At 43.2% G+C, this 24,078-nt stretch overlaps 1 protein-coding gene across 3 annotated transcripts in view; it reads left to right on the top strand.

The window, feature by feature from the left end:
• The first annotated feature begins 2,874 nt into the window (after positions 1–2,874).
• The window catches only part of LOC122541784 (transmembrane protein 150A), a 125,690-nt gene continuing 104,486 nt past the window's right edge, over positions 2,875–24,078 (top strand). Inside the window, exons 1-3 of one of the 3 annotated variants that reach the window (XM_087982614.1) lie at positions 2,875–2,962; positions 5,547–5,670; positions 23,225–23,272. In XM_087982614.1, the coding sequence (XP_087838740.1) occupies positions 5,606–5,670; positions 23,225–23,272 (113 nt within the window). In that variant the 5' untranslated portion in view covers positions 2,875–2,962; positions 5,547–5,605. Of the gene's footprint in view, positions 2,963–4,839; positions 5,260–5,546; positions 5,671–23,224; positions 23,273–24,078 lie in introns of those variants that run through there. The other 2 variants (XM_043678755.2, XM_043678756.2) reach the window with 2 other exon arrangements.

Genomic DNA, 24,078 nt, shown 5'->3' with positions numbered 1-24,078 from the left:
TCCAGCTAGACAAATTATATATCAACTCATTCAATTCAAACCAACTATCTATTTAAAACAATAGTGTTGTTATCACAAGACTGAAGACTAGTTCAACAACTTAATTGAGTTACATCTGGAATCTTTTCTTCTGGTTATTCACCAAGCTGTATGGTACTGTGCACAACTATTACATTCACACAATTTGCAAGTGCCTATGTGTGAGTGCCCCATTCTATCTATCTCACCTTCTCTAGCCATCCAATCTTCTGCATCGTCCATTTGTGGCTCTGACTTCAGCATTCAGGCCCTAGGCTCTGGAATTAGTCCTTGCTAATCCTCTCCCCTTTGCCATTTATCTACCAAATGGTGCTCCGTAAATCTCATGATTTTGACTAAGATTTTGGCTGTCTGACCTTAAAAACTTGACAAAATTTTGTCTGACCACTTCTGCCTGATGTCTCTTGTGGTTTTACGGTATGTTAAATGAACCAACTATAACTGCTTGTTGCATTTGGATGGACCAGGATGATAAAGAGTGTCCAAAAGATGGGTCAGTCCAGTCTGTGAGTTCTTGATTTCAACCCTGAGCCTTGTGTTGAAGTGCAAGGCTGATAGAGCAGGGTTCCCTAAACTATGCTCCTGACACCCAGTGAGGGCAATGAGATGAGATTTTGGACTTGTAAGTTACAAAACAACAATGGACTGAGGGACGAAATTAAAAAATGATTAGTATATAAGATTAGATTCCCTGCAGTGTGGAAATAGGCCATTTGGCCCAACAAGTCCACACTGAACGTCTGAGGAGTAACCCACCCCAGACCCATTTCCCTCTGACTTATGCACCTAACACTATGGGCAATTTAGCATGGCCAATTACCTGACATGCACATCTTTGTGACTGTGGGAGGAAACCGGAGCAAACCCACGCAGACATGGGGAGAATGTGCAAACTCCACACAGACAGTCACCCGAGGCTAAAATTGAACCTAGGACCCTAGTGCTGTGAGGCAGCAGTACTAACCACTGAGCCACTGTGCCGTATATCAATGAATGAACTGGGAAACAGTAAGAAGAGATGTCACTAAGGTGGATGTTGTTTTAAAAGAACCCAATAAGCAATTGGATGGATGCTACTTAGCCAATTGAAACCTATTAGATTGAGGATGCCTCTGTTCATGCTTTCAAAGCTAATAATAATAGTAAAACAGTGGGCTCTTGTAGCACAGTGGCAGTGTCCCTATTTCTGAGCCAGGTTCATAGTCCCATCTGCTCTAGAAGTAATGACATCCCTGAACAGGTTTGTTTGGAAAATAACTGGTAATAACAAATAATAATTTAATGGTTTGAAGCACAAAGATTGATTGCAGAGTTGGATATCTGAATGCTGAAGTCAGGGTCACAAATGGAGGGAGGCGGAGTACTGAGAAGGTTAGAGGGGTGGAGAAGGTTACAGAGATACTTTGGGCACTCGGTGACAGGCTTGTGAAAAACCACTGTGTTGATGTACCAGCTTTCTCAGTACTGTGGAGATTGGTAGATAACCAGCAAAGAAACTCCAAATGTAACTCAAATACGTTACTGAATTGACTGAAGATAAAAGAGAAATTTCAATTATCAGAACAAAACAAGAGATGTGTGCCCAATCAATCAATGCCAAAAAAAGATATCTCAAAGTGGATGGACTGAAAACCACTGCTTTTATTAAATATTATTTCCTTTATACTTGTAATGATGAATTTAATACATTCTGTAAAACTTGACTCTACATATTTGAACTTGGAGTCGTGAGTGTGGTGCTGGAGAAGCATAGCAGGTCAAGCAGTATCTGAGGGGCAGTAGAATCGACGTTTCAGACAAAAGCCCTTCATCAGGAATGGCTTTTGCCTGAAACATTGACTCGCCTGCCCCTTGGATGCTACCTGACATGCTGTGTTGTTCCAGCAACACACTCTTAACTCTAATCTCCAGCATCTGCAGTCCTCACTTTTGCCCGTGTTTGAACCTGGAGCAGATCTTTGATCTAATCAGAATTAGTAAACCTTTAGAATGGCTCTCCCAAAGTCAGTCGATAATTGTAATTGAAGTGCTTTTGTGGTGCAGCAGTAGTGCTCCTGTCTCTGAGCCAGAAGGCTTGGGTTCAAGTCCCACTTGCTCTGGATTTCTGTCTGAACAGGTTAGTTAAAATAATTATAATTGACTTGGTTCTTACAGTTAAAGTGAACCACAAAATCTTACTTTTTTCCCTCTCTCCTTTGCTGTATGAGTCCCATGCCACATCTTTGATCAAAGATGTGACAATGGTATACACCCCATAGTGATTCATGCCACATATGTTTGGATTACTTCAGTCTCATCTATACCACATTTGAAAGGTGGCACCTTGAACACTGCTGCGTGCCAGACTATTGCTTTGGGTCTAAGCCTCTGACATGGGACTTGAACCCAGAAGCTTTTGACTCTGAGGAAAGAGAGTAGCCAATTGACAATGTAAAGGTTTACACCTCACATCAACCCCTGACTATATTCATCGACAGCTTATCCTTGTATTTACCCAGCTTCCCTTATGCTTACATTGTCCTGACAATGATCCACATTGCCCAAGTCAAGCCAGAAAACTAGCAAAGTGGAGTCTCCACTAATCCCCTGCATCAGTCAGCAATGTAATCACAGGCTTACTTCAGGTGATGCATGTGATACACAAGAATGCTAGATTATATTAGTCTGGAGTGAGGCATCTGAGAGGTGATCTTAGGTATCCCATAATTAAGGAAATGGAAATGGCTGATGTAATTTTGCAAGTGGGGACACGAGTTCAAACTAGTCAAAGGTAGCCTTAACACTAGCTGTACCAGAAGATTCTTGATACATCAGATGCTCGACTCGTGAACAGACTCCAGGGAGCAGTGGAAGCAACAAGCATTGGAACAATCTGCTGCAATGATGGGAAGAGTACCGAGGTTGTCTGGATGAATCAGTTAAGGTATGCAGACCTCAATTATGGGTAACATTTCTGTAGTGCCCTTTCACTACCTCAGGACATCTCTTAGCCTTTTACAGCCAGTAAAGCACTTTTGTTGAGGTGGACTCACTGTCACAGTGTAGGAAAATGGGGCCGACAGTTTAAGCACAGCAGGCTTCCACAAACAGCAACCTATTCTCTAAATTGTTATACACTGAAGGAGGCCATTCCGCCTAATATACCTGCATAGGACCTATTCGCCAGTTTCCTGCCTTTTCCTCATATCCCTGTCTGTTTGTCAATGACATCAGTTAAGGAATAAATATTGCTCAGGGGACTGGGACATTTCCCTTGCACTTCTTTGAAATTGTGACAAGGTGTTTTTTCCATCTGAGAGTGCAGACACGAAGGGGAGTACTGAGAAGGTTAGAGGGCTGGAGAAGGTTACAGAGATACTCAGGGCACTTGGTGACATCTTGTAAAAACTGTGTAGATGTACCAGCTTTCTCAGTACTGAACAGATTGGTGGATAACCAGCAGAAGAAACTCCAACTGTAACTCAATGTGGGGCCTTAGTTTAACATTTTATTCAAGCGTTGACATCTTTCACATTGCAGCTCTCCTTCAGTACTGTTTGAAAGTGTCGGCCTCAAGGATTGGTTCCGATTTCTGGCGTGTGATATGAACTCTGTCTCTGTTTTTCTCACAGTCTATCAGTTAACAAATTTTCAGTGTCCCTTTCTGGGTCACTGTCTGTTTCAGTTTATCTGTCTCTCTATACACCTCAGTCTCTGTCTCTCCATCAGGTTGTCATCTCTCATTGCCTTTCTCCCCGAGTCTGTCTGTCAGTTTCTCAGGTATTTCTCTGACTACCTCACTCTCTTTATCTGTCTCTCTTAGTCTCTTTTAATTATTTTATCTATTTTTCTTTCGCTCTCAGTTTTGCTATCCCACGTTTGGACTCTTTCCATGTACATTTTTTATTGTCTCTTAGATGACCTTCCTGTCTCTCTCCCAGGCCCTCTCCCTATTAGTTTTACCTTTCTCTTCCTGCTCCTCCATCTCTTGGTGTTGTCTTTATTTTTTCAGTTAATCTCTCTTTCCTTCTGGGCTTTTCCCCTATCTATCTCTCCCTATGAATGTATCTCCTAGTTTCTCTCTCACTATGTTTTTCCAGTTAGTTTATCTCTCTGTCTCCCCCCAACCTGTGTCTCTCTCCCTGTCTATTTTCCCAGTTAATCTGTCACTCTCTACCCCTACCCCACCTGTCTCCAACCCCTCACCTGTCTCTCTCTCTCTCCCCTCCAGGCATATCATTATGGGCGGCACGGTGGTAATGGGCGGCACAGTGGTTAGCACTGCTGCCTCACAGCACCAGAGACCCGGGTTCAATTCCCGCCTCAGGTGACTGACTGTGTGGAGTTTGCACGTTCTCCCCGTGTCTGCGTGGGTTTCCTCCGGGTGCTCCGGTTTCCTCCCACGGTCCAAAGATGTGCAGATCAGGTGAATTGGCCATGCTAAATTGCCCGTAGTGCTAGGTAAGGGGTAAATGTAGGGGTATGGGTGGGTTGCGCTTCAGTGGGTCGGTGTGGACTTGTTGGGTCGAAGGGCCTGTTTCCACATTGTAATGTAATCTGTAATCTATATCTCTCAGTCTCCCTCTCACTGCCTATATTTCCCCAATTCATGTCTCTCTTCCACCACACATCCTTCTGTCTGACTGTCCCTGAGTGTATCTCTGTTAGTTTATATATATCTTCCCCCCCCCCCCCCCCCCCGTCTGTTCTCCTTCCCTAAGAGTAGATCTGTTAGTTTATATAATGTCTCCACCCCCTTACCTGCCTGACTGTGTTTCCTTCTATGAGGGTATCTCTCAGTTAGTTTATATATCACTCTTCCCCCGTCTGTGAGTCTCTCCCTCCCTGTGAGGATATCTCCCTGTGAGAGGTTTTTTTCTCTCTCCCACTACCCGTCTGCCTCTCTTCCTATGAGTGTATTTCTCAGTTCCTTTCTGGCTGTCAGTTTTATCCCAACTGGAATATCTCTGTCTCCCCTCCACCTATCTGTCTGTCAAGTCTCTCTCCCAGGGAGTGTATCTCAGTTAATTTCTCCCCTCTCCCCAACACCCCCGTCCCCAGTGGAATGTATCTCAGTCTCAGGGGAGCCCTCTAGCGCTGCGCTGATCTGAGCGGATTGCAGTTGGAGCGGGGGCAGCGGGCAGCGAGTTGCTGGAGTTGCAGCTGCTCCCGGAGCTGAGGAGACCTCCCGTGGGCTCGGAGCAGCCGCGGGTCCCCGGAGCCGTGCGAGGAGCGATATCAGTTAAGTGAGGGACGGAGGGCGGGGGGCTGGAGGGCTCGTAGGACTCGGCGTTGCCCGGTTCCCTCTCGGGGCACGGCGCAGAGTTAAATGGAGCGACCCCCAACCCCATCTCTGTGTAAACAACAGACTCAGAATCTGGAGTTTAAGAATATTTCAGGAGAGGCAGAAGTAAAAAATGTGACTTTTTGAGGGGGAGGGGGAAATGGGTTGGTGGGCTGTTACTGTTCCTGCAGTGCCCTTGACTCCGCTGCCACTTTCTGATTCTTGCTCCTGGTCGTGTTTGCAGTGACAGGATAAGCTCGTCCTGATGCCTCGGACCGTGCCAGACACCGCCTGCCTCCTGGAATGACAGCGTGGGTCATCCTGCCCGTTAGCCTGTCCGTCTCCACCATTACAGCTCTCTGGGTCGTGTGAGTATCCTGCACAGTCAGACGCAAACAGTGAGTGTGTGTGAGAGAGAGAGAGCAATACACAAAGGGACAGAGAAACACACAGAGTCAGACTCCAGGCACACACACACACACACATATTCACAGTCTCTCACATACACATAGTGACACTCAGACACTCACTCAGATACACATACATATGGATACAAAAACACAGAAAGACACACACTTGCAGACAACATACATACAGACATACACAGGCACTCACTGATGCACAAGTACAGACGCATACCTGTGCATACATATGCAGACACTCAGACACAGGTACAAGCAGATGCACATAGACACACAGACACATGCAGTTTCACAAAAAGATACTCATGTTCACATTCTCATACACAATCACACAAATACATACACATATAAACACACACATACATATGCACACAGACACACACTTACACACATAATTGTACAGCTTCCGATAGTCACTACACTTTCTCCAATTCACTCCTGTCTCGATTTGTGCAGCTCATCACCAGCTACTGTAACAGCTACTAGCTTCATCCCTCAGCACTCTATAAATATCTACTTTCTCTCTTCATTGCAAGTGCTTATCTTGTTGAATGTATTGTTGACTCTCAATACAATCTGTACTGTCATTTGTTCTCAGGACTGTCTGTACTGTCATCTCTTGATGCTGTTCAGTCACAAATTACAACCCATGTGGCTGTGACCATGGTAAGCTATCCATGGCTAACCTTACTTGGCCATGCTGCATCTTTTGACCTGGTTGCACTCTCCTCCTCCAATACCTCTGCCTATCATCCAGCCTGATCCATTGAGAGCTGGCCAGAGAATCATTTACAATGGCTTCTCTTCCTGCTCCTGCGCTGTCTCCTCGAGCATCCTTTCCAAGATTTATCGAGGCTCTCTCCTATTTTTCATCCACACTTAGCTCCTTTGCAGATATCTGAAAACACACTGTCAGCTTCCACGTTAAAAGAAAAGCAAAACCCCACAGATGTGGAAATCTGGAATAAAATAGAGTGCTGGAGGAACTCAGCAGGTCTGGTAGCATCTATGGAGACAGAAACAGAGTTAACGTTTTGAGTCCAACATGATATTTAATCAGAACTGAAGAGAGGTGGAGAAGTGATGGTCTTATGCTGTTGATAAAGATGGAGAGGAGTGAATGGAACAGCAGGGAATGTCAGGAAAAGGTTATAGGGCAAGGGAAATTAGAGATCACAGAGCAAACAGCAAAGGCAGTGGTAATGGTTACAGAGAAGAGGAAAAGTAATAGTTCCAGAGTGGGTATTAATAACAGAATACAGATCATCTGTGCTGAATGTAAATAAAGCAAATGAGACAGTGGGCTTGGCAAGGAAGGAGTATAATCAAAATGAAGGGCAGAGTTTGTATCTGAAACACAGGTTGGGTGAACAATTTGAAGATCCTCTCCACTCAGTCTGGAAATATGCCCCTCATGTTTTCGGGGTTCTGTGCCATTTTAATAGACACCATCTTGCTCTCAAGTTAACATTTCTGCCCTAGGCATGTAGCATTGTTCCAAGGAAGTCCAATGCAAGCTGCAGAATGATATCTCATTTCTGCTTAAATAGTTTACAGCATTTAATGCACAACTTTGAATTCAACATGTTCAGACTAAGAACTTCATCCTCAATTATGATTTCCCAGCATTCCCTCCACTCAACGCTCAGTGTCTTGTCCACATGATTATCCTTTCAGCAGAGCCGACCTATCTGCTATTAACGCTTAACTCTGGATTGCTGTTATCATTACCAGTTTTATTGCCTTCTGTTCTATGACATTCTTGATCTCTAGTCTCTCTCACTCCCTAACCTTCCCCTCTGTTCCACTTGCTACTGTCTGCCACCTTTTACACCATTACAAAACCCATCATTGTCCCACCTTCCTCTTCAGTTCTGAAGAAGAATCATATAGGAATTGAAACACTCACCCTGTTTCTCACTCCAAAAATGCTGCCAGAGCTGCTGGGTTTCTCCAGCACTTTCTGTTTTAATACCAGCTTCCACACATTCACAGATATCCCCATCGATTCTCTCAACCTTTCCATCATCCCTGGTTGAGCTGAAGTTTCCACCAATAAAATGTAGGAAGATTGGAGGCATTGTTTTTATTCCTGCCACGCATTCTGTTCTCTTCCTGCTAACTTTGCCTCTCTCCCTGGTAATAGTCTGAGCTGAACCAGATTGTTTGTGACTTTGGTGTTGTACTTAACCCTGAGAATATGCTTCTGACCACCTACTCATGCTGCCTCTAAGATCTCTTAATTCCACCTCTGTGACATTGTCTGGCTTTGCTTCTATCTCACCTCCTGAAATCCTCATTCATGCTCCCTCTTGACTCAACTGCCCCCATGCAGTCCTGGCACAGCCACCTACCTTGCAATCTTCATAAAGTGCAGCTTGGGCTAGGCCCAGTTTCCCATGACCTGACTCGCACTATGTCCCATTACTCATATCAACTTCTCTGTTCACTGATACACATTGGCTCCTGCTCCTGTGACAGTTTAATTCTCAAATTCTCATCCTTGATTTCAAATCTTGCCGTAGCCTCAGCCCTCCCTCCAATCTCTGCAATCTGCTCTCCTCATAAGCCTCTGGGGTATCTGTGGTCTTTGAAATGTTGAGGCTTGTGCATCCTTAACTTTCACCACCCTGCCAGTTGTTCAGTGTTCAGTGGATGAGACCAAAGTTCTGAAATTCCTTCCCAAAGCTTACACATTCCTCTACCTTTCCCTCTCATCCTTTAAAATGCTTCCTGAACTCCATCTCTTTGACCAAGCTTCTGTCTTAGTATTTACTTATGTGGCTCGGTTTGTTTCTCAATTTCTTTACTCTATAAAGGCACTATATAAATATAAGTTATTGTTATTGATTCAGGGTGTTTGGATGGTCATCTATTAATATAGTCTGTATGATGGTGATGATCTGAGCAACAAGAGGTGACAGGTGAGACTAGGTGACAATGCAGACAAGTGAGAGGAGCTCGTAGTACAGACTTTATCAAGAGTAGGTGACAGCACAGATTGAATTGAAACTCAGTGACTCCACAGACTGAATCGACAGGAGCTGACAGTTAAGACTATAGTCTACAAATTATATGCCTGTTGAGTTATCATGGTGTGGAGTGGGAGCCCACTAAAATGGGGACATTGACAGATGATGGAAATCTGCCATTTACTGTCAGTATTGTTTGTACTGCCACCTACTCCTGATGCTCATCACTGTCACCTTCTCTCACTACAAGCTTCACTGCTTCCTATGGTCATTGCTGTCTGTACTGTTATTGAGGCTTGAAACAGGCTGTGCTGTTACCCATGTTTGATACAATCTATGTTGGAGTGATGTGTTAACCTTCTCTTCCTGCTAATTAAGTTAAAGCATTCCTGTCTTGGGCAAACGTCCTCTCATTTAAGAAGCAGACAAGGGAATTTCAAATGGGAGTCTGATACATAGTAAATTCATTTTGGAAAGGAATTGTTCACAAATGATAAGTTAGGAGTGTGATGGAATACTCCCCGTTTGCCTGGATAAATGCGGACTGAGCAACACTCAAGAAGTTTGACTCCATCCAGGACAAAACAGCTTGATTGGCACCAACAATTTCAATATTTACTCCCTTCACCACGCATGATCATTAGCAGCAGTGTGTGCCATCCAATGATGCACTGCAGCAACTCACCAAGCCTCCTTTCACTGCATCTTCCAAATCCATGACTGCTATTATGCTGAAGGATAAGGACAGCAGATACATAGGAGTAACCACCACCTGCAAATTCCTCTCCAAGCCACTCACCATTCAGAATTGGAAATGTATTGCCATTCCCTCATACGCGCAGGATCAAAATGCTGCAGTTGCCTTCCAAACAGGACTATGGGTGTCCCTATACTCACAGACTGCAGCAGCTCACCACCACCTTCCCAAGGGTAATTAGACAAGGAGCAACTAATGCTGGCCCTTAAAGAGAAAAACAAAGGGTCTTATAGGTTATTGATAGCAAGCGTTTTTGAAGGCTTCTGTGGTAAATGTGTGTACAGGGACCTGAGATTAGTTGGATCAAACAAGGTTCCCAAGTCAACCTGACCTAGAGTCTTTGGTATTACAGATTAGTCTCTAAAATACTGCCTTGAGGAAATCGAAGAGTAAGATCATGAGACCTTAAACTAAACTAATTCTTCAAAGAAAAGTATGTTAAATATATATTGGGACAGTCAATGATCATCCCAGTTGGGAAATAAGTTTCTGTTTGCTTCTCTATTGGCTGTGGCAATTTGGAGTGCTGTGAAGTTGGAGGGAGGAGAGTGAGGTGGTTTGAGAGGGTGGGATAGTCGTGTGATAGCATCTCCAGGAATTGCTGCAACCAGCGATGGTAACCTTCACTGAGATTCCCAGATGGGGCAGTATTTTGGTTTGGTATCACACAGAGTGTAACTCCCACTGGGGATTCGGACGTGGCTTGCAATTGCTCATTTGGGGTTCTAATAGCCCCTCCCAACCACTGCCCAACACTTTTCAAATTTCACTGCTCTTAATTAAAATAGATGAAACTATTACTAAGACCTCAAATAATTCCAGCAGAAAATCTAGACTGATGCAAATGATGTTGAATACAGGGAGTCATCAAGGCCAGAAATGGACCTGTCCCATGAAACGGACATTCGATTCATGATGATCATGCCTGCAACACAGATGAGGCAACCAAGAGAGCTTGACTGGAAATTCAATGGTAAACTTTGCTTCCAAGCAGACCAAAAGATTCACTGAATTAAAACTTGCAGTTAGATAAACACTTCAAAAGGTTCCCAAAATTTGTTCCAGTTGGATGAACCTATTGAAACAAGTATGATCTTGTAGAGTCTGGACAGGATCAATTCCTGGAAGATGGCTCCTCAATTGGGGAAGACTAAAACTAGGGAACATGATTGATAAGTAAGAGGTCTGCTTTTTAATATAGAAATGAAACATCTTTTCTCTCAGATGGTCATTAAAGTGTGGAATCTTCTTCCCCAGAAGATTATAGCATCTAGGTCTTTAAGTTTACTCAAGGTTGAGCTAGATGGATCTTTGATGGGTAAAGGAGTCCAGGATTGAGTTTTTACAGGAAGTTACCAAACAGGTCGATGAGGGCAGAGGAGTAGATGTTGTTTAGTAAAGCCTTTGACAAGATTCTGCATGGTAGACTAATTAATAAAGTTAAGTCACATGAGATTTAGGGTGAATTTGCCAGTTGGATTTATAGGAGACAGGAGACAGAGAACGGTGATGGAGGGTTGCTTTTTGGACTGGAGGCCTGTCACCAACAGTGTTCGACAGGGCCTAGTTCTGGGTCCTCTTTCATTTGACATTTATTTAAATGATATGGATGAGAATATAGAAGACATGACTGGTAAGTTAGCGGACACCAAAATTACTGGCATAGTCAATAGTGAAGATTATGAAGGGATCTTGATCAAATGAGTCAATGTGCTGAAAATGTCAGATGGAGTTCAATTTGTGAGTTAGTAAAGCTTGATACAACAAACAGGGACAGAATTTATACAATTAATGGTAGGGCCTTGGGCAGTGTTGAATAACAGCAGGTCTGAGGGATTCAGTTCCACAATTCTTTGAAGTTTGCTTCATATGTAGACAGGGTGGTTAAAAAGGCATTTAGCACGCTTGCCTTCATTGCTCGGTCCTTCGACTACCGGAGTTGGGAAGTCATGTTGAGGTTGTACAGGACATTGGTGAGGCCTCTTCTGGAGTACTGTGACCAGTTCTAGTCACCCAGTTATAGGAAGGATATTATTAAGCTGTAGAGGGTGCAGAAGAGATTTACCAGGATGTTGCTGGGTATGGAAGGTTTGAGCTATAAAGGAAGACTGGATAGGCTGAGACTTTTTTCACTGGAGCATAGGAGGTTGAGAGGTGACCTCATAGAAGTTTATAAAATCATAAGGGGTATAGATAGAATTAATGGTAGGTGTCTTTTCCCTAGGATGGAAAATTTCAAGACGAGGGGCTATATTTTTAAGGTGAGAAGATAGAGATTTTAAAAAAACATGAGTGGTAAATGTTTTACACAGAGGGTGACTTGCATGTGGAATGAACTTCCAGAGGAAGTGGTGGACATGGGCACCACTTTAAAAGACATTTGGATGAGTACATGAATAGGAAAGGTTTGGAGAGCTCTGGGCCAGGGGTGGGCAGGTAGGACTAATTTAATTTGGGATTATGTTCAGTGTGGACTGGTTGGACCAAAGGGTCTATTTCTATGCTGTTTGACTCTATGATTTGGATGATCCAAAGGACTGGCATGGTGGCTGAGTGGTTAGCACTGCAGCCTCACAGTTCCAGCCTCTGTCTGTGTGGACTTTGCACGTTCTCCTCGTGTCTGTGTGGCTTTCCTCCAGGTACTCTGATTTCCTCCCACAAGCCAAAGATGTGCCGGTTAGTTGATTCGGCCATGCTAAATTGCCCATAGTGTTCAGGGATGTGTAGGTTAGGTGCATTAGTCAGGAGTAAATGTAGAGTAATGGGCTTGGGTGGGATACTGTTCAGGGGGTGTGGACTTGTTGGGCCAAATGGCCTGTTTCCACACTGTAGGGATTCTAAGATTATGAAGGGATGTCAGGAAAGTTTGAGCTGAGACTGCAGTAAGATTAACCGTGATCTTAGTGAGTGGTGGAGCAGGCTTAAGGGGCTGAAAAGTATGCTCTGTCCCTAAGTTGTGTGTTCAATTTAAATAGTCTTGAAAGGCAGTAATGAACTTTAATTCACTGAATCCATATTATTAGAAATGGTGGAAAGGAGGGTATGCTCACGTGTACCAATCCCGAGAGAGAGAGAGAAGGGTTGCCAATTGGTCCACATTAATCACTTAGTTAGGGTGGTACTTCAACACAGTTTTGTGCTTGGTGTTGGAGTTGACATGTTTCCCAATCACCTGATGCTGTTTGTAGGTAAATATTGACTAGGATACTGGGAAGGAAGAATTCCCCTACTTTCCATTTGAAAATTGACATAGCTAAGGTTCAGGATCTATATGTTCCTGTGAGGGTGAAGGGCAAAGTTGGCAGGAATAGAGAACCCTGGATAACAAGAGACACTGAGGCTTTGACCGGAAAAAAGAAAGAGGCATTGCTCAAGTACAGGCGGTTAGGATCAAGGGAATCCCTAGAGGAATATAAGGGATACAGGGGTTTACTGAATAAGGAAATCAGGAGGGTGAAAAGGAGCATGAGATAGCCTTGGCTGAGAAGATTGAGGTGAATCCAAAGAGGTTCTTTAAGTATATTTAAGGTAAAAGAATGACTAGAGAGAGAGAGAACAGGACCCCTCAAGGACCAAGGTGGACATGTATGTATGGAACGGCAGGAGATGGGTGAGGTTCTCAGTGAATATTTCTCCTCTGTGTTTACCATGGAGAAAGACATATAAATTTGGGAACTTGGGGAAGTTAGTGGTGATATCTTGGAGACAGTTCATATAACAGTAGAGGAGGTGTTGTACATATTAGAGTGCATGAAGGTGGATAAATCTCCTAATCCTGATCTGATATATCCAAGAACACTGCAAGAGGCTAGAGAAGAAATTGAAGGGGCCCTGGCTGATATTTTTGCATCATCATTAGCCATGGGTAAGGCCCTGAAAGACTGGAGGGTAGCGAGTGTTGTATCCTTTATACAAGAAGGGCTGCAAATAAGATCCTGGGAACCATAGACCCCAGCAAGCCTCACATCTGTGGTGGATAAGTTACTTAGAGAAGATTCTGAGCGATAAGATATGCATGCATTTGGAAAGGCAGGGTTTGGTTAGGAATAGTCAGCATGGCTTTGTGTGTGCGAGATCATGCCTCATATTTGTTAGAGTTCTTTGATGAAGTGGCCAGGAAGATTGATGAGAGCAGACTGGTAGACGTAGTCTATATGGTTTTCAGTAAGGCCTTTGATAAGGTTCCACGTGGTAGACTGCTCTGGAAGGTTAGATCGCATGGAATCTAGGGGATCCCAGAGCAAATTAGTTGCATGATTGGCTTGATGGTAGGAAGCAGAGGGTAATAGTGAAAGGATGTTTGTCGGACTGGAGGCCTGTGATTAATGGTGTGCCTCAGGGATTGGTACTGTTGCTGTTTGTAACCTATATCGATGATTTGGATGAGAATGTACAAGGTATGACTAAGTTAAAAATCACACAATGCCAAGTTATAGTCCAACAGGTTTATTTGGAATATTTGTGTCCAGTTCTGGTCACCCTACTATAGGAAAGATACAGAGGCTTTGGAGAGGGTGCAAAGAAGGTTTACCAGGATGCTGCCTGGACTGGAGGGCTTGTCTTATGAAGAGAGGTTGACTAAGCTCGGACTTTTCTCTCTGAAGTGAAGGAGGAAGAGAGGTGACCTGATCGAGGTATACAAGGTAATGAGAGATATGAAAAGAGTCAATAGCAAGAGACTTTTCCCCAGGTTGGATTGACTGGCAAGAGGGGTCATAGTTTTAAGATATTAGGAGGAAGGCATAGTGGAAATGTCAGAGGTGGGTTCTTTACGCAGAGCATTGTGAATGTATGGAATGCAATTGCCAGCGGTGGTGGTGGAAGCAGAGTTGTTAGGGATATTTAAGCGACTGCTGGACATGCACATGGATGCTACTCCTTCATCAGTGGTTGTGGAGGTTAAGATCATGCTCACAGAATTTAGAGCCAAAGGTGTTCAGTGTCATGGAGATGTAGTACAGTAAGCAATCTTAGATTAAAACTTTCATCTTTTATAATAGGATATGCTGGTTTCTGTTCTTTGATATGTAAATCCCAGAACTACTTATAAATTACATTCTCAAGGTAGCTCAGCTTTTTAAACAATTGGTGTGAAGTCTGTCGGTGTCCCAATGCTATGTCAGACTGACAAACCCTCTGTATAGCTTTACAGAGTTTGACATGGATTCACGCAGTTTTTGAGCAAAATAAAATGTAAATCTGCAAAAAACAAACTTACCCCATAAACTTATATGCGTGCGCATGTAGGAGCGACAGATTGAGTGTGCATGCGAGTGCACGTGATAGAGTATGTATGTGTGTAAGCTTGGTTAAGTGTGTGATGGTGTATGTATGAGGGTGTGTGTGTGTGTGTTGGAGTGCAGGGGGTGTATGTGTTTTTATATATGGGAAGTTATGTTGCAGTTGTACAGGATGTTGGTGAGGCTGCACTTGGAGTATTGTGTTCAGTTTTGGTCACTTTGCTATAGGAATGATGTCATTAAGCTGGAAAGAGTGCAGAAGAAATTAATAAACATGTTCTTAAGGATTCAAGGATGTGAGTTATTTGGAGAGGTTTGTCAAGCTAGGACATTTTCCTTTAGAGCGTTGAAGACTGAGGGGGGACCTTATAGAAATGTATAAGATCACGAGAGGCATGGATAGGGTGAATGCACTCAGACATTGACGATTAGAGGGCATCAGTTGAAGGTTAGAGGGGAAAGAATAGAAGGGAACCTGAGGGGCAACTTTCTTACACAGAGGGTGGTACGCATATGGAACCAGCAGAAGTGGCTGAGGCAGGTACATGAACAACATTTAAAAGGCATTTGACAAGTACATGGATAGGAAAGGTTTAGAAGGATTTGGATCAAGTGCAGGGAAATGGAGTTAGTGTGGATGGACATTTTGGTCAGCATGTACCAGTTTGTGCTGATGGGCCTGTCTCTGTGCTGTATGATTCTATGACTCTATACTTTCCTTTTAAGTGCTGGGAATGTGAACAGAGAGGTGATAACATTTAGACTGGAGCTTGACTAATGCATAGTTTGTTTTGTGGTTGGTTTGATACAACCCTTTATTTAGACTGATCACTTACAGCTTGGTCTGTTCAGGAGAACTGTCGTTTAACGTAATTTTAGAACTGGGTTGAATTAAATCAGTGGCTCCAGGTGTCCTTTATGCTTCTCAACTTCAGCTTTCAAGGTATATTCAAAGTAACATATGGGAAATGTTTGTCTTAATGGAATTAGATAGAATTACCAGAGATCTCCAAATCTCTTAATGGTCATTTGCAATTATATTCACTTTTGTTGGTTTTAAATATTTACAGACATTCTGCTACATATTGTCTGAGAGCGTAGACTGCTTCTACAAGTGGTTGTTTCAATGTTTATTCATGGGATGTGGGTGTCACCGGTTGGTCAGCATTTATTGTTCTTGAGAAGGACTTAGGTGAGGTTTCGAACAAATGGGCTGCTTCATTCTGGATAGTGCTGAACTTCTTGAGTGTTGTGGGATCCACACTCATCTAAATAGTGAAGGAGTGTCCTAACCACTTGTGCCTTGTAGATGGTGGACAGTCTTTGAGAAGTCAGGAGGTGGTTTACCCACTGCAGAATTCCCTGCCTGTGACCTGCTGTTGTAGGCTTAGTGGTCTAGTTCAGCTTTTGTTGAGTGGTAACAGCAGGATATTGAGGAATTGAGTAATGGAAACGCCATTGAATATCTAGGGGCAATGATTAGCATCTCTGTTCTTGGAGTTGGTCATTGCCTGGTACATGTGTAGTCTGAATATTACTTCCCACGTGTCAGCTTAAACATGGATATTATCCAGCACTTGTTTGGACACTGATTGCTCCTGTATCTGAGGAGTTGTGAATGGTGCTGAACACCACTTCTCCCCTTATAATGGAGGGAAGGTCATTGATGAAGGAGTTGAAAGTGAATGGACCTGGGACAGAACCCTGAAGATTCAGGGGCTCTTGTGGTGCTAACCCTGAGCCAGGACTTATGGGTTCAAGATCCATCCACTCCAGAGATAGAATCATAGAGATGTACAGCACGTAGATGTGTCATAACTTATCTGAACAGGTTGACCAGCATCTGAAAACAAAGAAATGCTGGTGTTGGAGATCTGACGCAAACAAAAATAGAAATTGCTGGAGAAACTCAGCCAGTCTGGCAGCAAGAAATCTGTGGTGAGAAGACAGTGTTAACATTTCGAGTCCAGTGACCCTTCCTCAGACCTGATAGCAGCTAGGAAAAGGAGGTGATGATGAAGGTGGGGGTGTGGGGGGAGGAAGGAATGAGTGGATACATAGAGAGAGAGCTCAGAGAGAGAGAGAAAAGGATAGGTAGACAAAGTAATGGGGACTTTGAGTAATTGAAAATGGATTGGCTTACCAGGATAGGATCTGGGTGTGGCGTGGGTAATAGACCTAGAAGTAGGTGTTCAGGCTCTGAAATAATTAAGCTTTACAATGAGTGCTGAAAGTTGTGGGGTCCCCAAGCAGAAAATGAGATGCTTATTTTCCAACTTGCACTGAGCCGCGCTGGAGCACTGCAGCAAGCCTGAGACAGAGATGTTGGCCGGGGAACATGGTGGTTGTTGAAGTGGCAGGAAAAAGGAAGCCGGGGGTCATTTTTGCTGATAGAACATTCGTGTTCCATAAAGTGGTCACTCAGTCTGTGCTTCCTCTCCAAATTCACAATATCTACCCTTAAGGTTTATTGTGAGGAAGAAGAAGGGAGGCAATATAAACTAAATGGTCCAGTTTTGAAAAGGAGCTGGCAGCTGTTGCATTAATGATAATGAGGACCTTGAAATAGGTGTTCAGATTGATGTACAGATGCAAGGGAAGAATACCTGCTTCAACTGGTTCCAGATGGCCAATATTCGACATGATTCCTGATTAAAGGGCTTTTGCCCGAAACATCGATTTTTCCTGCTCCTCGAATACTGCCTGACCTGCTGTGCTTTTCCAGCACCACTCTAATCTTGACTCTAATCTCCAGTATCTGAAGTACCCACTTCTGCCTGATATTTGACCATGGTCAACATTACAAGCAGCTCATTGGCATCTTGTAATCAAAGTTTCAATACCCGAGTGTCTGAAATTGAGCATACAACCCGAAACCCGTCGTGGAGCAGTGTGCAATACATTCAGTCCTTGCTGGAAAGTGCGCCATGAAAGTTGATAAGAACCTGAGAAATAGGTGGAGGAGTATGTCACATAGCTAAAATGCTAAAATATGTACACGAATGCCAGTTCCCTGCCCTGCTCCCATATCCCTCAGTGCTCAAAAATCTACTCATTTCAGTCGTACTCATTGAGCACCCAGAACTCCCAGGGCTAGTGACTGCCAATGATTCACTGCTCTTGTCCTAGTTGGCTGTGCCCTTTAGTTTGAGATTAAGACCTGTGGTTCTGATCTCTCTAGCAACAGGAAAGAGCCTCTCAGCATGTATCAAAGACTGTTCAATTGTCTCTGTTAGCTTGCTGTCAAGCTAAGTTTTTGGGGGGGAATTTTGTGTTAGTCATGGCTCAATCAGTTGAGTCAGAAGTTTCTGGATTTCAGGGAGATGATAGGAATGGTGTGGTAATTCAGAGATATAGCTTACTCTTAGGACGAGAGGTTCAAATCCCATCATGGACAGTTGGTGCAATTTGAATTCAACTAATTATTAAAAGTCTGGAATTGAAAGCTCAGCTAAGCGATGGTGTCATCAAGCTATTGGTGTCTAAAACAAAATCTACTGAGCTTGCCTGGACTGGACTACAATGTGACTCCAGATTCACAGCAATATGATTGTCTCTGAAATGGACTAGCAAGCCACCAAGTTCCAGGGAGAACAGGGATGGGCAACGAATCTTTCCAGCGATACCCACCTCTGAAGAAACACATAGTGTAATTCTCCCACCAGTGTTCAGCATGTAAGCAGAGTTGCTGTGCCTGAATGCTAACCTGCAGTTATTCATATGCAAGGACACCTAGATTCCTCCGCATTCAAAATAGAAAAATGAAATTGGAATTTTTTTTTGATTTACTGATTTTTTTTGATGGACATAGTAAAGGAATCTCTCTCTGCTGATACTTAATGTCTGTCGAAGCTCAGAATGCTTCAGATGAATCTGAATTGAAGGTGGACCTTGACAGTTGTCATAATCATGATTTGGTTTTATATATCTGCAGGGTAGGTGCAATCGTATACTCTGATACTATCGTAATGTAGTTCTTTCGATGAAATTCAGTGTTCATTCTCAAAGGATGAAATTATTTAAAAACCCAGTCAGTTCCTGTCCATCTTCCATGGCAGCTAGAAAGGGAAATCACATTTCTTTTTATTGAAAATAGGAGCTGGTTGTAGTGAAAATCACTTGTAGCCCTAGAGGAGAATCCTACTGCTCTGGAGGAAGCCTTTGGCTGTCTCATTGAAAAAGCCAGCTTTCTCATTTACACCACTGCCCTGGCCTTTCCTCATAGACCATACAAATGTTTACTTTTTTTCTCTTTTATCAAGAATGGATTAAGTCAGCTTAGAAAGTTTATACCTGGAATTCTGTTGTTAGATGTTGCAATTTTGAGTACATTGTTCAGGTGATCTTTGTTTGCTCCATCGAAAGTTGGACAGTCACCAAACCTGGGGTAACACAGTTTAGCTAAAGGTAGTCATCTGCTTTCAAGACCCCTCATTAAATTGTAGGCCTGTACTGAAAGATATAGCTTCCTGTATACCGAAACTCACAGTGAGAGATTTTCTGTATCTGACACGCCTGACAGTGTCAGGTTTGAAGGATTTTAAGATTCTGCTTGAAATTTGTCTTTTCCTCAGAAAGCCTGATAAAGTAATCAAGGCTGGGAATCTTGGAGTGAGGTTTGTTTCTTAAATAGAAATTGCTTGGAGCAAAGAATTTCCTTTTGGATTCTAAACTGCAGCGCTTTGCTGAATTGTTTGAGGGAACTACAACAACCGATTGTTAGGCTGTGGGTCACATTTGTGTTTTCAAGGTTAGGTGTCTCAATCAAATATTTTAATCAGGCTGCATGCTTCAATGTTTATAGATTTTTTGGGGGTTATCACCTGTTGGCTGGTTTTCTAGGACTGTGGGAATCAGCAACTGTACAGAGGCAAGGCCGGTCTGTTCCAGCAGCTAAGGAATTTTCCAGCTCTCCTGTGGGCCCAGGAGGAGAGAGGAGTTTTCTCACCCAGCCTCTCCCATAAACATCCCTGCTGCTCCATGATCAGTCTCCTGTATGTGATTTCTCTGTTGAACATGATGACATGATAAATTCAGCTCCCCCCCCCACCCCAGGTGACCCTCCATGGCACTGCCTCCACTCTCCCTCCTCTCCGCCCAGAGTTGGCCTGGTTGCTTGCCAGCAAGCCTCTGCTTTGCCTTTTCTGGCTTTGTTTGGTGCTTCGGAGAGCCCATCTCTCTAAATATTCCTTTAGAGGGGTGAAAGTGTTCTTTGAGCCAGTAAGGTATGGATAGAAAACGTCCACCATCTGGAAATCATACACCCCAGCATTGTGTCCCGTTTTCTCCCTCTCACTTCATTTATTCAGTCTTGGGATGTGAATGTTGCTAACTAGGACAGTAATTTTATCCTAAGTGCCCCGGAGAAGGTGGTGGTGACCTTGAACCACCAGAGTCCACCTTTTGTATATATGCCAGTGACAATGAAAGAACAGCAATATATTTCCAAGTCAGGATACTGTGTGATTTGGAGAGGAACTTGCCAGCGGTGGTAGAGGTCACAGGCTTGGAAGGTGCTGTTGAAAGAACCTGGGCAAGCTGCTGCAGTGCATTTTCCAGATGGTTTGCACTGCAGCCTTAATGCGTCGGTGGTACACCGAGTAAATGTTTAAAGTGGTGGACGGGGTACTGAACAAATAAGTTGCATTGCCGTAAATGGTGACGAGCTTCCTGAGTGTTGTTGTCATGCAGCCAAGTATTTTATCACACTCCTGACTTGTGCCTTGTAGGAGGTGGTTGTTCTCAAATGATGTCTGGGATCCATGTCTATATTTAAAATCTGCCACACTGCCTTTAATGTGGAACTGGTTAAACATTTGTAGACTGCAGTGAAAAGATGTTTAAGTTGAAAACTGAGTCATTATCACTGGGAGCCAACTCTAAGATAAACAGTCATTATTGCTCCCAAGCCTAAGGGGAACTAGAAGCACAAACTTGGAAGGTTATCATAGGTTCCATAAATTGGTGTTGCTTTCAATTCATTTGCAAAGAGACTGTTAGAATAAACCAAGCTTGCATTTTTATCCAGAAAGCAAACTTTATTTTCTCTGGCGTCATCTGCTTCCTAAAGATTGTCTTGATTTGAAAAACAACTTTGTCATAATGTATCTTTACACTCCTTACTCCCTTCGGAGAATGCAATGGAACATTGGAAGAATTTTTCAGACTAATTAATAATCTACTTTGAGCTATGTGAATGCTCCTCTGTGGCCAACTAGTCCTGGAATCAGTTTTGAACTCAGGGTCATCCAGCTCCTGGGCAGCAGTACAACCATCCAAGGCACTTGGACTCTGCCAGGGCAACAACTAAAGAGTGCTCTGTTACTAACTAGCTCAGAATCTCTTGACTATTAAATTGGCAAGACCAGGATAGGTAATAGGGCTTACATTAACTCAGTGCCTTTCTCATTCACTGGAAGTTCAAACTCAAGCACTTTTGAAGCAATGTCAGTTGAATTGAAGTCAAAGATGGCAGCCATTTGCTGTCAAAATCCCACCAACTACAATGAGCTAAATGACCAGCTTCTCTGCAGATATTTTCAAAACAACCCATTCAAAGATGTTATTGCACGCTTCTGGAGCAGGTGGGACTTGAACCCAGGCCCCCTGGCTCAGAGTCGGGGACAGTACCATAGCGCCACAAGAGCACTCGGTTTTGCCTCCAATGGTTATGTACAAATTAGAAGCAGGAGTCAACCAGCCAGCCCATGGAACCCTCTTTGACTTTGAATAAGATCATGGCTGATCTGATAGGTTAACGGAATGGAGGCCATTGTCAACCCTTATACTCTCTGATTCTCTTTTTGGTCAAGAATTTAACTCAGCCTTAAAAACATTCAAAAGACCTGCCTCTAAGGCTGTCTGAGGAAGAGAATTCTGTTGATTCACGACTATCTGAGAGAAAAAGCTTCTCGTTTCTGTCTTAAATGGGAGACCCCTTATTTCTAAACAGTGTTCCCTAGTTCTTGTCTCTCCAACAATGGAGCAAACATCCTTTCAGCATCCGTCCTGTCAAGTCTGTTCAGAACTTTATATTTTAATAAGATATCTTATCATTCTTCTAAATTCCATTGGAGCCTTTAAGATCAAACATCATAAGTTCATAATAATACAAGAATATAAACTTATAAGATCAAACATTTCCTTACAAAATAACTGCTTCACTTCCAGGAATATGTCATGTGACAGATAATAAATCAGCTCCCCTGAACTGCAAATGCCTTTACATTCTTTTTCAGGTGAAGCGACCAAAACTCTGCACTGTATTTGAGATGTGGGTTTAACCAACACCATACACAATTGTAAGCAAACTTTCCTAGTTTACTATTTCATCGCCCTTGTAAGAAGTGCCAACAGAGGGTAGTGAATCTGTGGAATCCTTTACCACGGAGGACTATAGAAGCTGGCTCATGAATTATATTCCGGGCTGAGATCAACAGATTTTTAATCAGTAAGGAAATCAAGAGTTAGGGGACAAGGTAGGAAAGTGGAGATGAGGCTTACCAGATCAGCCACAATCTCATTGAATGTTGATGCAAAAATCGTTGGGCTGAATAGTCTACTCTGAAAGACCTCTATGTCTTCTTCCATTTCTCTTCCTAATCAAGTTTTGTACCCACACACTAGCTTTTTGCAGTCAGATGTTAGAGTAAGTTGTTCTTCCTCATGTAATGCCTTAAAATCTTTTACCTCCACTTGCTAGGGCATGTAAGGGTTTAACATTTATAATATTTGCATCTGTAATAATGCAGAGCTCCTTCAGTACTGTGCTAAAGAGTCAACCTTGATTACAGGCCCTCATCCGATAGCAGAAAGTTGAACCTATGGCCTACTGACATTGAGCCAAGCTGATATGATGGTATCTGTAGGATGCGAGGCTCTTTTCAGGACAGAACGTTTTGTACACGAGTTATTCTGATATGGCAGAAAATTGAAGTTATACAATACAGACAATGATTAGCTTTCGTTGTTTGAGCAAATGCCCATGAACTTTCAGTTTACAATGGGTTATCATTACAACTTTGTTTAAAACTCCACAGGGACACTGGTGCCTGCGTCATTTAGTTATCATCAAATGTAAATAACATGTGAAAGGTGCAAGTTGTACACGGGAAAACCCTGGCCTGTGCTGGGGGAGTCCAGAACAATGTGACACAACACAGTCAGGGATAATGTCAACAGCGGGGAGTAGAAATTTGGAACAATTCTGTCCCCATGCTGCCCAAATTACAAAGCTGTTGAGGCTGCAGAGTTGTCAAACTGAGACTTATATAGTTTTTGTTAAGCTAAGGCAACACGTGTTCAGGAAGCAATGTGGGCAGATGGAGTTAAGATACAGCTCAGTAATTGAAAGCTGGATTGGGTCTGAGGGGCTGAATGGCCTCCTCCAGCTCATGTGTATGTATGAGTTTTCTGTATGCACTCTCCACCAGCCCTCACTGGGACTTCCTGAGTTGTTGGTGGTGCTGAGGAAAGTGATGGAGGAACGGAATGACCAATTGACTGACTGCCTTCTGATTTGTTTTGAACAGGTATGCGGTGGCAGTACGGAATCACCATGTTTGCCCTGTGGATAACTGGTACGGTACCCTGGCATTTTTCTCTTTGCTGCAGAGAGATGGGGAAATCAGCTCTTTTGGACTTCCTGACTGTGTGTATGAGTTTGTGGAGTGACCTCATTGAAATATACAGCGTTCCAAACAGAGTAGATGCAGGGAGGATGTTTAACTTTCCCTTGCCTGAGATTTGGAGGGGTGCAGGGCTGTCAGTGTAGGGCCAGGAGATACAGTCTCAGAGTAAAGGGTAGGTCGTTTAGGATCAGAGGGAGGTGAATCTTTGGAATTCTCGACCCAAAGACTTGGGGAGGTCAGTTGTTGAAAATATTCAGGACAGACATTGATAGATATTAACGGATATGTGGATAGTACAAGAAAGTGATCTCAATGTGGAATATCAGCCATGATCTATTGAACGCTGGAGCAGGTTTGATGAACAAAATGCCTATTCCTGTTCCCATTTCCTGTGTTTTTATATCCAGCCTGTCGAGTTGCCCACATCGAATCCACGACATCTACTCAATCTCAATATGTCTTCTGATAAATTGTGTTGATATTGATAGATTTTGATTTGGACTGACTTTCACCTACTCTCATGTCAGTCACCTGGCTAGAAAACAGCAGCATTTACTGTTCATTGAGGGTTCAGTCCACATGGTCATTTAGAAATAGACACTAAATAAGGGACTTCAATTATGTAGAGAAGCTGGGACTATTCTCTGTGTAACAGATAAAGTTAAGTGGAGATTTGGTAAGAGGTCTTCAAAGTTATGAGGCCATCTATGTGTAGAACCACAGGAAATAGGTGAGATACTAAACAAATTTTTGTG

This window comes from Chiloscyllium plagiosum, unplaced genomic scaffold, assembly GCF_037043375.1.
Source record: "Chiloscyllium plagiosum isolate Xiang-an unplaced genomic scaffold, Cpla_swu_hap1 HiC_scaffold_43, whole genome shotgun sequence".
Taxonomy (NCBI): domain Eukaryota; kingdom Metazoa; phylum Chordata; class Chondrichthyes; order Orectolobiformes; family Hemiscylliidae; genus Chiloscyllium; species Chiloscyllium plagiosum.
Note: the sequence above shows the minus strand (reverse complement) of the source record. Positions and strands in the feature narration are given on the sequence as shown.